The sequence below is a fragment of the Egretta garzetta genome, unplaced genomic scaffold (genome assembly GCF_000687185.1).
Source record: "Egretta garzetta isolate BGI_Z169 unplaced genomic scaffold, ASM68718v1 scaffold411, whole genome shotgun sequence".
In the NCBI taxonomy this organism is placed as follows: domain Eukaryota; kingdom Metazoa; phylum Chordata; class Aves; order Pelecaniformes; family Ardeidae; genus Egretta; species Egretta garzetta.
The window spans coordinates 2,225,727-2,239,362 of NW_009258541.1; the positions used below are offsets into that span (position 1 = coordinate 2,225,727).

At 42.2% G+C, this 13,636-nt stretch overlaps 1 protein-coding gene across 2 annotated transcripts in view; it reads left to right on the forward strand.

The window, feature by feature from the left end:
- Positions 1-13,636, forward strand: part of TENM1 (teneurin transmembrane protein 1) — a 257,419-nt gene that overhangs the window by 167,975 nt on the left and 75,808 nt on the right. For both annotated transcript variants that reach the window (XM_035902110.1, XM_035902112.1), the window contains 2 exons: positions 4,571-4,787; positions 11,743-11,862. In XM_035902110.1, coding sequence (XP_035758003.1) covers positions 4,571-4,787; positions 11,743-11,862 — 337 coding nt within the window. The remainder of the gene's footprint in view (positions 1-4,570; positions 4,788-11,742; positions 11,863-13,636) is intronic.

Genomic DNA, 13,636 nt, shown 5'->3' on the forward strand with positions numbered 1-13,636 from the left:
CTTCACAAACAACAGGTCCAATGGGGAGCCTTCCCTAGTTGCCTCACTCACCAGCTGCTATCTTCCACACATGCCAGGAACCTCCTAGACTGTTTTGTCTCTGTTGTATTGTATTTCCAGGCAGACATCTGGTAAGTTGAAGTCCCCCATGAGAACAAGGGACCAGAGATTGTGAGACTTCTCCCAGCTGCTTATAGAATATTCCATCTGATCTGCCTCTTCTACCTGGTTGGGTGGTCTATAACAGACTCCCACCATATCTGCCTCGTTGGCCTTCCCCCTGATTCTCACCCATAAATACTCGACCCTATTGTCACCATCATTAAGCTCTGGACAATCAAAATACTCCCTAACGTACAGGGCTACCCCACCACCTCTCCTTCCTTGCCTATCCCTTCTGAAGAGTTCGTAGACATCCATTGCAGCATTCCAGTTGTGCGAGTCATCCCACCATGTTTCCATGACAGTAACTAAATTGTAGTTTTCCTGGTGCACAATGGTTTCCTCCTGTTTTTTGCCCATGCTGCATGCATTGGTGTACATGAACTTCAGTTGGGCTGTTGATCCCACCACCTTTTGCGGGGAGAAACCTTAATTCCTACGCAACCGTTCTCAGGCACTTCCATGGTTTCTAACACATTCATAGCGCATTGCCGCATGGATCTCCATCCCCTACCTCCACTGAGACAGCAGACTGAAGGACCTCGCTAGCACACCGTCCCTCAAACATTGGCATGCCGCCCCCGGGCTTACTTCTAGCGAGCCTGGATTTATCCCTGTCCCCCTTCAAATCTAGTTTAAAGCTCTTCCAGTGAGCCCTGCTAACTCCTGCGCAAAGAGCCTTCTGCCCCTTTGAGACAGGTCTACCCCGTCTGTTGCCAGCAGGCCTGGTGGAGTGTAGACCAACCCATGATGAAAAAACCCAAAATTCTGCCAGTGACAGCAGGCTCGGAGCCAGGTATTGATCTGCTGTCTCTTCCTATGTCTTCCTTCAGCATGGGAATTAATGGGTATCATGCTGAATTACAGTAGTTTCTTTGGGGGATTTTAGGTTTGGGGTTTTTTCTTCTTTTCTTTTAAATGGTCTAAGTTAAAACCAAAGTCCTAAATGAGCCTAAATTGTAATAAAGATTTTATTTTGGCTTAAGAGTTCCCTGTTTGCCCCAAAATAGGTGGTTTATTCTTCTACTTCAGCACAAAATGAGAAAAATATTTTTTAGTTTAATCCAAGTTGATTTCTTTTCTAAATTTTGTTTGATTGTTGGGGGAAAAAAAAAAAAGCTAGAAGTTGCATTATTGAGACAACTCTAGTTAATAATTCTTAAACACACACACACAGTGGCCTGAGCCAAATATGTGGTGTGGAGTCTGTAGAGGAGCTGGTGCTGCTTCACCTCCTGCCTCACTACCACAATTTCTTCCTTTGATGAATTTATAATTCTTTTGCTCCCAAGGCCGTAAGCTGTTCCTGGTATATCCAGCGCCTCATACGTTCGTGGTGCTGTTAGGGCAAATACCATTCTCACCACGGGTTATTCGGATATGCTTCTGGGACTTCACACCCCTGCTAATGGGAAACCCACCCTTTTGTAGCCCTGAGAGCCTGGAGAGGCAAAGGAAACCGGGTGCAAGTAATTCAAACCAAAATAAATCCATTAGCAGAACCTGGAAGAGTTTGTAAGATAGTCACAGCACTGACAAGCAAACTGGAAAGAAAAGATGAAAATTGAGTCTGACTAGAAGAGGGAAAACGGCTTTCCCTTTCTTTGGTTTCTTTTTGTGTCCAGCATGAATGCGCAGTGTTTGTTGCCAGGCACGTAAGGTGTTGAGCAAAGCAGAGAGGAATGAGGGCTCTGTTAGCGAAAGCAAAGTATTTACTTGTTTAATTTTTGTAGCTATTTCTTTTCTAAGCAAATCTTCGTATTCTAATATTTTGGTGACTTTTCACTTTTATTTCTTACATAAATGAGAGAATCAGGTCAGCTCAGTTCCCACACCTAATGGCTTGTTGACAAGGAAAAAATTAATCAGAATAGCTACTGTGGAATAAATTGCTCCAAAATAGCTTCCCCATGGATACTGTTATTCTGAAATAAGTGTGCCTTTTTTATGATTAGTACTTGTTCTGCCAGACCAATGTTTGTCAAGTTTCCCAGGTAGACAGCAGTCAGCTCATAGAAATTAGTACCTTCCAGAAAGTACCTTGACTCCTTGAACAGTGACTTGTCACTGCCGCAGCGGTTCCACCGGCAGAGACCAGCCCTGAACGGCTACGCCGAACCACCTCAGAGCCCTCCGCAGCCATCTTCACCAGTGTAAAGCAAAAGCAAGGGACTGCAATTTCTCTATCACCTTTTCAAGTTTGGTAGTATCCTTTAATATTTGCAGTCTTGGAGAACCTACTAGTAATTAGATGCATTTCAGTTCACTTATTAAGAGAGCTTCATTCCTTGGACAAAAAAAGAGGAAACAATAAGAGGAGATATTTTTTTCCTTGCAGTTCCTAGCCTGCTCTTCAGGTTTCAACCCAAAAAGCTCTTTTGTTTTTTCATCAGAACACAATGAAAACACCTCTGGTTCATATCGTGAACTCCTCCATCCACTTCCCATGTGGTTTTGTTTAGACTGGAGGCCCCTTATTGTTTCAGCTTACTGATTTCCTAGCGGATTTCAATAGCTTTCTAGGTTTTCTTGAATATAAAGTGACTGCTACACTCAAAATCAATAAACTCAACATTGCCCTGTGAAGTTCTTCTCCCACCGCTGGCAAATGCCTGGGAGTGGGGGAATGTGGAAAGAACTTAAAGCATGCGCTGACCTGTAGCCATGCCAGCCTTGCTGGATCTGAGGGTCTTAGGTTCTTGTTGCTAGCTACCTACCGTTTCCCTTGGCTCGTTATCACAAAAACTAGCCTGCTCTATCTGATTTCCCAGCTGCAGTGGGATAGATTTGTTAATATTTTTTGCTTAGGCAAGCAATTACCTTGCTCAAGGTCAGGCAAGGATTTTCGGATTCCAGGAAAGCCCATTTCATTATACTTGTTTGTTCTGTAGAAGGGCTTCTGCTTTCTTTTCAAAGTGAATATTTTATGCTGTTATTTACTGAGCATTGCCACAGTGCAGTCTGCTCTATTGAGAACAGAGCAGAGCTGGCCGAGGGTTGGTCTCGCACCCATTAAAGTCAATGACAAAACTACAGCAGCTTCCCGGATAACGCAGTTTGCCCCGAGGAGGTACGGTTTATAGGCACCAAAGCATTGGTACAAACAGAGCATGAAAAGTCAAGGCATGAAGTGAAAATATCTGACAGTATGTTGATCCTATAGCATTCCGATTTTAACACAAGGGAAATCCATACAGTGATATGATGACTCCACATTTATTCAGACTGACTTTGTTAAAAATACAAAGAGATGTCTTTGCTGAAGGATACGATGCCTTAATCTTGCTTTATATACATTAGTGTGCTTGTCAATCCAAGCAAGTTAGCAACTACTAAGTCATAAAATGGATGTTTAAGAAGACAGTCGGACACTTTACCGTACCTTATTAAATCTGTTTTTGTCTCAGTATGTAATTTAGGCAATTTGGACATCTAAGCTGCTGATAGAAGCAATTAAATGCCAATAAGCCAATTTTAAGTTTTATTTAGGTGCTTAATTTAGTTGCACTTCAGTGCTTTGCTTCTCATCATAAGCTTTGGACATTTAAGTAAATTAATTTCACCCACAAATGTTGTTGCAAGTTTGTCCATGAAGAAATGTAGATTTTTGGAAAAAAAAAAAAAATTATTTCTCCTATTTTTCATACTTGAAAATGGAGGGAGGAGGAGTAGGTTTATTTTCTCTTTCCAAATTTGCTTTCCTGGTGCAGACATCCATGGGGAGGACTGTATCTGTCAGGTCCCTGGGATAGAGCCTGCAGCAAGGTGTGCATTTGTATATCACCAACTACAGAAGGAGCATAGTCATGGTTCTGCCCATTTTGAATCATTCCAGTACTGCAACCAATAAATGAAAAGTAAACATCCTAAAGCACTAATAAAATTATTGTAGGGCTTAAAATAGAAGTGAGACAACTGTAACAATTACTTTTTTTTAGTACTGTAGTGAGGATGCTTATGAGAGGTAACATCTCAGACTTCATTCTTGCAGCCTGGTTAGTGAGGGTGTATTGTCAAGGTGTGAGCAGACAGTAGTGACAGTAAAAGACCCTCAGAGATCTCAGCTGCACAGGGTGCATCCTGAACCCATTGGACTAACAAGTATCGTGCAGTGACTTACTTCTTCTGCCCGTTCTTCCGACAGTCCCGCTCTTCCCTATTCGCTTAGTTTGTCAGTTGTTTCCACGTTGTGATGTGGGGATTTTATGAGGTGATACAGTGTTGATGGCTAGAGAGAAATACCCTTCCTGAACTAAGCATGTACGTTAATGCCTTATTGAATTTGAATGTGTCGTAATCAGCGTGCCGTCCGATTGATGAAATGCCTCCTGCGCTCTCCCGGAGCAGGCGCAGCGCTTTATTCTCGGAATCACTCCATTTCCTGAACTTTCCGTTCTCTCCATTTTAGATGGCCTGACAGACTGCGTAGACCCTGACTGTTGTCAGCAAAGCAACTGTTACGCAAGTCCTCTCTGCCAGGGTTCGCCTGATCCCCTTGACCTTATTCAGCACAGCCAACCACCTTTCTCTCAGCATCCTCCAAGGCTCTTTTACGACCGAATCAGATTCCTGATCGGGAAGGAAAGCACTCATGTAATCCCAGGAGATGTCTCATTTGAGAGCAGGTGAGTTTTCTTTTAGAGAAAGACTTTTCTGAACATTGAGAACTGCAATGAAATTATTTAACCAGGAAAACCAGTGATACCTGGATAACAGAGTTCTTCACTGGTGATCAGAAAATACTTCAAAGGATAGCAAGCGTGTAAGTCCCAACAGCTGAGGATCTTCTTTATCAGATTCTCGTTACTACCTATGTAGTTCCTAAAAGTGTCTCAGCAACAAACTCTACTATTCTTATTAACAAGACTTTGATGGCTGTGGAAGGTAAGCTCTCTCGTCCTTGTAAATTAAGTGGGGAGAAGTTCAGCCCTTCATGCTGTAGATGCGTATCATGGTAGGAAGATGACTTGGATTCATATGCGTTGTATTCCATCACCTTCCTGCCCAATAGAATTTGTTTGGTATTTACAGTGTAATAAATTTAACACATGTCACTTAGATATAATCCAACTACCTAATTAACAAACCAGTTTGGTTTTGCTACGTGTCGATAGACCAGCGTGGAGTTTACCGTTCTGTGCTGTGGGTTACTCTCAAGCGGTCATGCAAACGGTAGAGCGATCTCTGAGTGTTTGTGAGATCGGCTCGCCCTTTACCAGGAAAAGATTGTGCAGTAGGAAAGGGGCTCTTACTTGCTCAGCAAACCCGGTAACACATATTTTCTTGAACATTTGAAATACAGGGGCACATAAGTTTTTATGCTGTAGTTCACCTGGGAAGCTATAACTTACCTGCTGACAAAGAGATCCACAAATCATCCACATCACCCAACTATTACCCTGTCAACTAGGCCTATGCATTAGATAAACCATGTTCCAGTAATAAGGGCATAACAATTTTTTTATTTTCACAGTGCAGTACATAGCACTTAAGTTACAACCTCGACTTCACTCCATAGCTCCGCACACATTCAGTGCACTTTCTCTTTGAAACTTATCAATTTTTAATGAAGTAAATATGTAAACAGAGTCTTTATTGAGCTGAAATACCTCAACATTTAATCACTATTAATAATGTAACAGCATGTTATAAATACGTAGAACAGTAGGGCATGAAAATGAACTCTGTGAAAAGCACCCTCCTGCTGGTGGTGGGTCCCGGAGCGGGTCCCGGCGATGGATGGTGCTGCTGTGCCTGGTGCGAGGCCCTTGGCTGGCTGCGCATGCAGCGGGGCGTACTGCAATTTAAACCAGAAGTCGCCAGCCGAAGGTTCTCCTCATCAAAATGCCTCGCTGTGAGGGGTTTTCAGAGAGGAGGTGAGCACTCAATTCGCCTGTACGGTGTTCTGTGACACTGCAAATGTTAGCAGCCAGATTGCACGTAATCCCATCAATGTGCGTTATAGATATAAGGAACTGATCTTTTAAAGCTATCATTGATGGGATTTAACTTGGATTTAAAAGCTTTTTCTGAGTATTTCGTTTCTTTACCCTGATACCTGCCATGCCTTTGAGAACGAGGAGTGGTGAAGGCCCATGTGTGAGCAGCAGCCCACCCTCACCATGGTTTCAGGCTTTATACCACCAAATAACATGACTTCTACTTGTGTTGGTGTGTTGTTCACACCCTACATATCATTTCCTCCCACTGTAGAGAAATTAATGGTTGGTTTGGTGAGAAGATCATTGGAATTCAGTCAAGGCTGGCTGTATCTTTGGAATCGGGGCAGCGCCTGGAGACTCGCGCTGTGCCATGTCTCCTGGGTTTTGTCAACAGTAATCTGCAATGTACTGGGCACCCCGAGGAGTTCATCAGTCCACACTTTGTTTGATCCTCAAGTCTTCCAGGCTGTTGAAAAATTGCTCATCCATAAGTCAAATATTATTAAAAACTGCCAGAATTTTCCTCAAGGATGACAGATAAGCGGACTCTCAGAAGGAGGCAATAGCTTAGCTGTGCTGCCTCTGTTCAGAAATCTTCCCCTGACGTTGTCAATCTGACTGTCATCTAGTGTCTGTTCTTCTCCTGGGAATTAAGATTACTGAAAAAAATACAGAAAGACAACTGTTACTACAGAAAAAAAAAAAAATCAGAGATCTGTGATCCTGCCTATCTGGTACAGACTAAAGAATGCTTGGGGGTGTTTAATCTCCTTTTGGCTATTGCTGAAAAGGTTGTGTCTACGCGTATGATATTAACTCGTGGCTGCCTGCAATGCCACTTATTTTGTAGCATTGGTGGTTCAACAGGAGATGTGGGAAGGATTGGATGAAATAGTGACATTCATTTATTTCAGAGCACTGGCATCCATTCCCACTGGTGCTCAAATTTTGCAAAGCCCTATCTGGCTTTTTTTTTTTTCCTCCCTTTGCAAGAAGTCTCTGAGACCATTAGGAGGCTTAAGGAAGAAACGTCTATCCAGTGTTTTCAGTCTTCTGATTCAAATGGCATTGTGCAGTGTTTTAGGTCAGTGGAATTCCAATATGGATGATGTTTGCATGAATCTCGCTGTAGATAAAGTGATGTTGAATAGATTTGGGAAAGCTATCAAAAAACAGTGAAGATTATCTCTGTCCTTCAGACTGAGAGTGTTCAGTCTCTGCCATACCCTGGCATTAGCAACATCGTCTGAGATACTAAAATTAGTTGTTCTGATAACTGCTGGGACATCTATCCTTTTGCATTTACATCTTAGACTTTAGCTTAGATCTAATTTTTAAACATTTGTCTTCTACCATGCAGTCAGGGTGTTGCATTGAGCCATGCCTAAATACTCTTTTTTTTTTTTTCCCCCCCCACAAAATTAATGTTAAGTAGCTAAATGGTTTTGTTTTTTATTATGTCAAAGCTATGTCATTTGTGCTGGGTTTTTACAAACTCCCAACTTAAACTGTGACGTGCTGAAAGGCAGATCAGACACATCTTGAATAATTGGAAATGTACTTGCTTACATCAGGACTAGTTTTGACCTACTGCATGTAGCAGGATGTAGCAGATTATAATGTTCTTATTAGCTTCTGTTCTCGGGAAGGTTTTTAGCTTGTTTCATTGCTGAGTATTTTTAATGCATGCTGCTGGCAAGCTATTTGACTCGCTGCAAATTGCCTACAAAAAGGGTCCAGTGTATGGTATTGAATTAATTACCCTTCAAAGTCTGATAGAAATGGATGTACCTTACTAGCCTTTAGCTTAATTTCTCTGATTGAAGATTTTAATCAGAAATGTAATACAGTAAATGACATCTTCTGGTAATGTGACACTTGCGAATTCACAAGTTGCTTGACAGAGTTCCACATCTGAGCCTAATGTCTCAGCCTGAGGTACTTGGAGAATATTGGCAACTTAATACACAAAACAAAAGCAAAAAGCAGCAGATGAGTAGCAGTAGAGCCAGGCAGAATGGTGGTGGAATAATAAAATGCTTTGCAAGGAGTGAAAAGAATGCATCTGGAATTTTAAACTTCTATTTGTACTTTAAATTAGAGATGTCAAACAAACTGCCTGACGGCAGAGAGTTGAGACCCACAGAGCTGAGATCCTCGGTTGCACGTGGAATGACCCATGAAGCACTGGCAGAGAAATCCTACTTCTTCTAGGCCACCTGCAACCCGTGGGAATCTCTGCTTTCTCTCAAAAAGCCAACTGCTCCCTCTGGAGTTGCAGATTTAGTACAGCTTGCCAGGGGACTAGAAACATTTTTAATGCATTTGAAAACACTAAAGCAGCTTATCAGGGACATGTTCCTTCCCAGCTCCTCCAAATTAGAAAAGACATTTTTGCACTTACTTTCAAGTTAAAACAACTCGGACAGCCTTAGTCCAAGATTATGGAATCGTTGCAAGTAGGTGACTGTTGGACAGGTAGCCTGAGTTACCCCCCGTGAGGAAGAAAAGCAGGCCAGTCACAAGTGTACAAGAGTACATCTTCGAGGCTGAGAATAGAAGAGGGACATGCGGCACATCGAGGAGGCATAATGATCTTTAGAGGTTTCTCCGTTCAAATTAAGAGAAGTGGTGAGTGGTAGCAAGGCCCACAGCTCATCTGGAAAGAGGGTGGATGTTGAAGCAAGGAAGCGTGAAGTGGCAGTTGAGTACGGAGGGACATCACTGCAGGGAACATGCTCTAAAAGCTCTGGGAAGGAAAGAAATTAAGCGAGGTCTTTGCAAGCAGCGCAGCTACAGGGACCCGGCACGGCTCCGGGCACGGTGTCAGGGCGCTGGGAAAGGAGGGAGAAGCTGCTGCAAAGTGGGGGGTTGTTTGTTACCCCCCTCCCGAGCCTTTGAGATTAGTGCTGGTCATAAAGTAATGGAAAAATGTTTTCAGGCCTGCAGTAAATGCAAAAATTAAAACTAATTCTGATCAAACATTTAGTCAGAGATTTAGTAGGTGCTGGTAATTGAAGAAGAGGCCAGAGAGTAGAATACTCTTCAACTTAGAGTAGGTAATAAAAAGACAGTAAATAATGAGGACAAATGTAGCAACACACAGGCAGGCTTGGAACATTTAAAATCTAAAAGATTGCAAAGACGGTTCAATACAGATAAATGTAGAATAATGAGGTTTATGAGTATCGCATACTGTAAATGTGTGTGGCTTGTAAAATATGACGAATAAAAAAGGAGCAAGGAAGTTGAAAGATAAGTCTTTTAATATTATTTATGAATAATGAGAAGTAAAGTGAATGAGTAGAGGAAAGAAAGACTATGTATGAAATAATGAAGACTTTGATGAGTTGTTATCACACAAATCTGTGTGCTTGATAAAATATGAGGAGAGAGTAGAGTCAGAAGACAGGTCTGTGTGGAATGAACAAACAGGAGTACGAGAATGATGTACTGAGCCATGACGACTCTTGGGGGTCTCTTTCTTAGACCAGTGTGTGTTGTAAATATATGGAGTGCACTAATAAAGGGATTAGAAAAGGAAAGGCAGGTCCGTTGACGTTAGAAATATGAGAAAACAATAGAAAACGGCAGTTTCGGCTCTAACAAATCAAAGAGTAATTGGACCTGGCTGTTCTGTTGAGTGAGTCTTGCGAGTCTGTTGAGACACACAAGAGCTCGATTGCCTTCAGCGGAGCAGCAGATTCTGCCACAAATAGGGCCACAACCAACTTAGTTAATGTAGAAAACGAAAAGGTGGTGAATCGGAGCTCTGTTTTGCATACTGGCGGTAATGCAGCCTCTCCCGTTCCTCTGGGATTTATCAGCACCTTTGCTGAAAATCAGCATCTTTCTATGTCCTGGGAGCATGGAATTCATATTAGCAACAGTGGTGAATGGCGTACTCGCAAAGGGGTTAATTGTTACCAGTTGCATTTTCTCAGGTCAGCCGGGTTTGATGATATCATAGTGATAAATTGTGTTCTGTTGAGTGCCTTTGGAGAATGGGATCTTAAGAAACACGTCAGAATTTTCAGAAATTTATGGTCTCCAATTCACGCCTATGATTTCATTGGATCATGATCAATTAATCTCTCAAGGGATTATTTTTTTTAATTCCTATGTAGACTCCTAAATAACTTTCATCTGAGGAGCTATTAAATTTTTTCTTTAGCTTACATATCCACTGTGCAAAGGTAGGATGTGTCTGTTGAGGCCTACCATGAATTTTCAAATTGAGAGAGAAACATAACAACGCCTAAATTTATGTTTATTTTTTATGTTGAGCAATTAATGCTGGTTACCTGTATAAGTATTCTATTGGTTTGACCCTTAATATCTCAATGTTATCAAAAGGCTTCTGCATACACTGCACACTTTGTTATGCAAAACCACAGTTCCAGGAAACCTGTGCAGTTGTGTCACTAGATCCCAACACCTGGATCCATTCAGCCAGAGGAGGTATCCTAATGCAGCGTACCCGACAGCGCGGGGCAAGATACTGAAAGGTGTTTCAGTGGAATGTAGTTGTGTAAGCCCTTAGAGAATCTCACTAGGTCCTAATCTGCACCGTGGGGGTATTACACATCTTATTCCTCGTCCTTGATCAGACCTGTCTCCTTTATGTTTCGGTCTTCAAGCACATAAAGGACTAAAGCTAAGAAAAGAGAGTAATTTCTTCACCATTTCTGTGGCTAGGGTGAAAGTAGTGGTCTTAAAGGGGAGCAGTGGAGATTCAGAGTAGACAGTGGAAAAACCTGCCATGAGTAAAGCACTCGCACAGAAGCATTGGAAGGGGTTACGTGGTGAGGTTATAGAGTTAGACAAGCATCTGTCTGGAGTAACGTCGGTATAGTTGATCTTACCTGAGGCAAAGGAATGGAAAAGATAAAGTCTTGTATTTCCTTTCAGCTCTCATTTTTTATGATTCTGTGATCCTGTTAGCCTCCGATTAGACCCACTTAGTAATGAGTTCACTTTCCTGTCCGTTGACTTTGATGCGTTCTGCTGTGCTGCCATATTCCTACCTCTTTACTGGAATGGGAGGATTTTTATGCTGGAAAGTAAGTGCAAGTCCAACACATCCCAGAGGGAATTTAAAAGGGCATAACATGTGATGGGGGATTGAGAAAAATGTATGTTTCACTTGATTAGGTGCTCTCTGAATTTACCTGTATAACTTTCTGAAGTTCGGTGAAGACTATGTGTCTCACTGCTGCCTTATCGCATTAGTTCAGCTTTTTTCTAATAGACAGCAATGCCCTATTCTTAGCAGCAGAGAATGAGGTTTCATCCTCCCTTTTCACAAATCATCACCCCCTAGAGCTGCAGCGAGCTAAATCACGCTATCAGTGAAACCTTTGCAGTGCTATTCAATGGCAGAACAAACGGTATGCTGAAATATAGCCGGAAATGGAAATATATTCTCGATACACCATGGAGAGTCTGTGTGTCGTCGTCATGAGATAATGGTTTTTCAAATCAATCTTTTGGACTGGTTTGAATTTTCATTCAAAATCAGCAGTCACAATGATATCAGAGTAGTTCGGTCTGTCTGGGGCAGAAGTATAGCACGGTTTCTGAAATCAATGCCCTTCTCACCCTCCTGATGTGTTGCCTTCTACTCTTTTTGTTACAGACGGGCATGTGTCATTCGAGGCCAGGTGGTAGCAATAGACGGAACGCCTTTGGTTGGAGTGAACGTCAGTTTTCTGCACCACAGCGAGTACGGATACACCATCAGTCGGCAAGATGGAAGGTCAGACTTTCACCTGTGGTCTTCCACTGGTTTAGATTTGTGTAGTTAGGGCCTTCTACCCCTTTCTATTCATGTACAAAGTTTTTGCAGATATCGCTGCTGATAGTGTGGACTGGGGATGGCATCTGGCCCTCTGCCCTGGGAGCGCATTTAGTTAGAGCTCTCTGTGGTAAAGGGACCAAAGAAGAAAGAAAAGAAAAAACTTGAACAGCAACAAGATTACAGTGGCATTCAAACACCTGGAGTCAAAATGCGGCAGTACTGCTGTAACAGCACCTTCTTGACATTTGAATATTTTCACTCATCTGGTTTTCCAGAGAATTCCCTGTCTTCCCCCCCCCTTTTTTTTTTAATGCTGTTAACTGTGAATCTTCCAAGTAGTTTATTGAGGTGTCAATGAAGTTAACTCCTTTAGTTGACCACCAGAGCCACACAAGTGAAAGTGAGGACAGACTCATTCCAGAGCCACAATGATTAAATTGCTGTTCCACAACCAGTCCTGAACAGTGCTGGCTTCCCTCTCTTCCCCAGCCTTGTAGGGCTGAGCTCAGTTCTCAAAGAGAGATGAAGTTCCCATATATTCTGTATTGCACTCCAGAGTTCACCATCCATTTGCAGTAGGGTCATGATTTGCTCCTGAACTCGAACTCAAACTAAACTGCTGAGGGCAGTTTAAGACCTCATCTTCCTTGGCTGTGTTGTGAATGACAAGAAATCAGAAGCTATCCTGGTCCCCGTTTTTTTTTTTTGTTTGTTTGGCTTTGTCAATTTATAAAAGTAAGGAGCATGCATATTTATTTTACCTTACTTTTTGACTTTCAAATCGCACTCCTGAAAGTTAGCAATTATCATTTCCTCTTTACGCTAGCCTGGATGAAGTTGTTGCATTAAAATATGCTTCCTAAATTTCGCTGTGAACGTAATCGGTGTCATTTGGGAAATGTGATGAGATATGCATAATTAAGTCTGACTTCTTATCACAGTTTGTTACAATCAAAAGCCTCCATAATAGATGCGTTCAATAATACAGAGAGCGAAGTACCTATTTACATATTACCTTGTGTTGCCTGACTGTGGATGTCAGAGACTCGGGAAATTGAGACTCCCTATATTGTGCCTTCTACGTCCCACTGTTTTGCAGCCCAGATATGCCAAAGGTTCTTCACAACAGCTCCCAGAGGATCACCTGCCTTATGTACAAGAGCTGATTCAGTTCTCAGTGCAATTAATTGGCATCTTTTCCAAAAATTTCATATCCTGCACAGAGGGGTCTCCTGCTCACTGTATTCAAGCTTTTCCTCCTGCTACTTTTAGAAAAAGGGAAAGGATATGTTAATAGAGAGAGGCCTAACAGGCTTTAAGACTTCTTATTCTGCATGCTGTACCTGTATAGATTATGAGTAGCATCCCTTTTCTGGGCTAGGAATTTCTTTTCATATAAAGCAAATTGACTAGGTCCACACTCTTGTTACAGATGACTCGTTAGTATTGATTTTAGTTGATAAATAGAGGGGAGATAGGCCCAGTAACAGTGAAGCACTGTACCTTGCTATCGATGCATACAGGGAGAAAGTCCCCATCCCTGGAGGAGTTTAAAAGCCAGGCAGACAAGGTGCTTAGGGACATGGTTTAGTGGTGGGATGGCAGGGTTAGGTTAATGGTTGGACTTGATGATCTTAAAGGTCTTTTCCAACCGAAACGATTCTTGATTCTCTGATTCTAAAGCGCAGAGAAGTAAAGCTTCTTCGTGACTACCAAGGTGACGCCTGGAAAG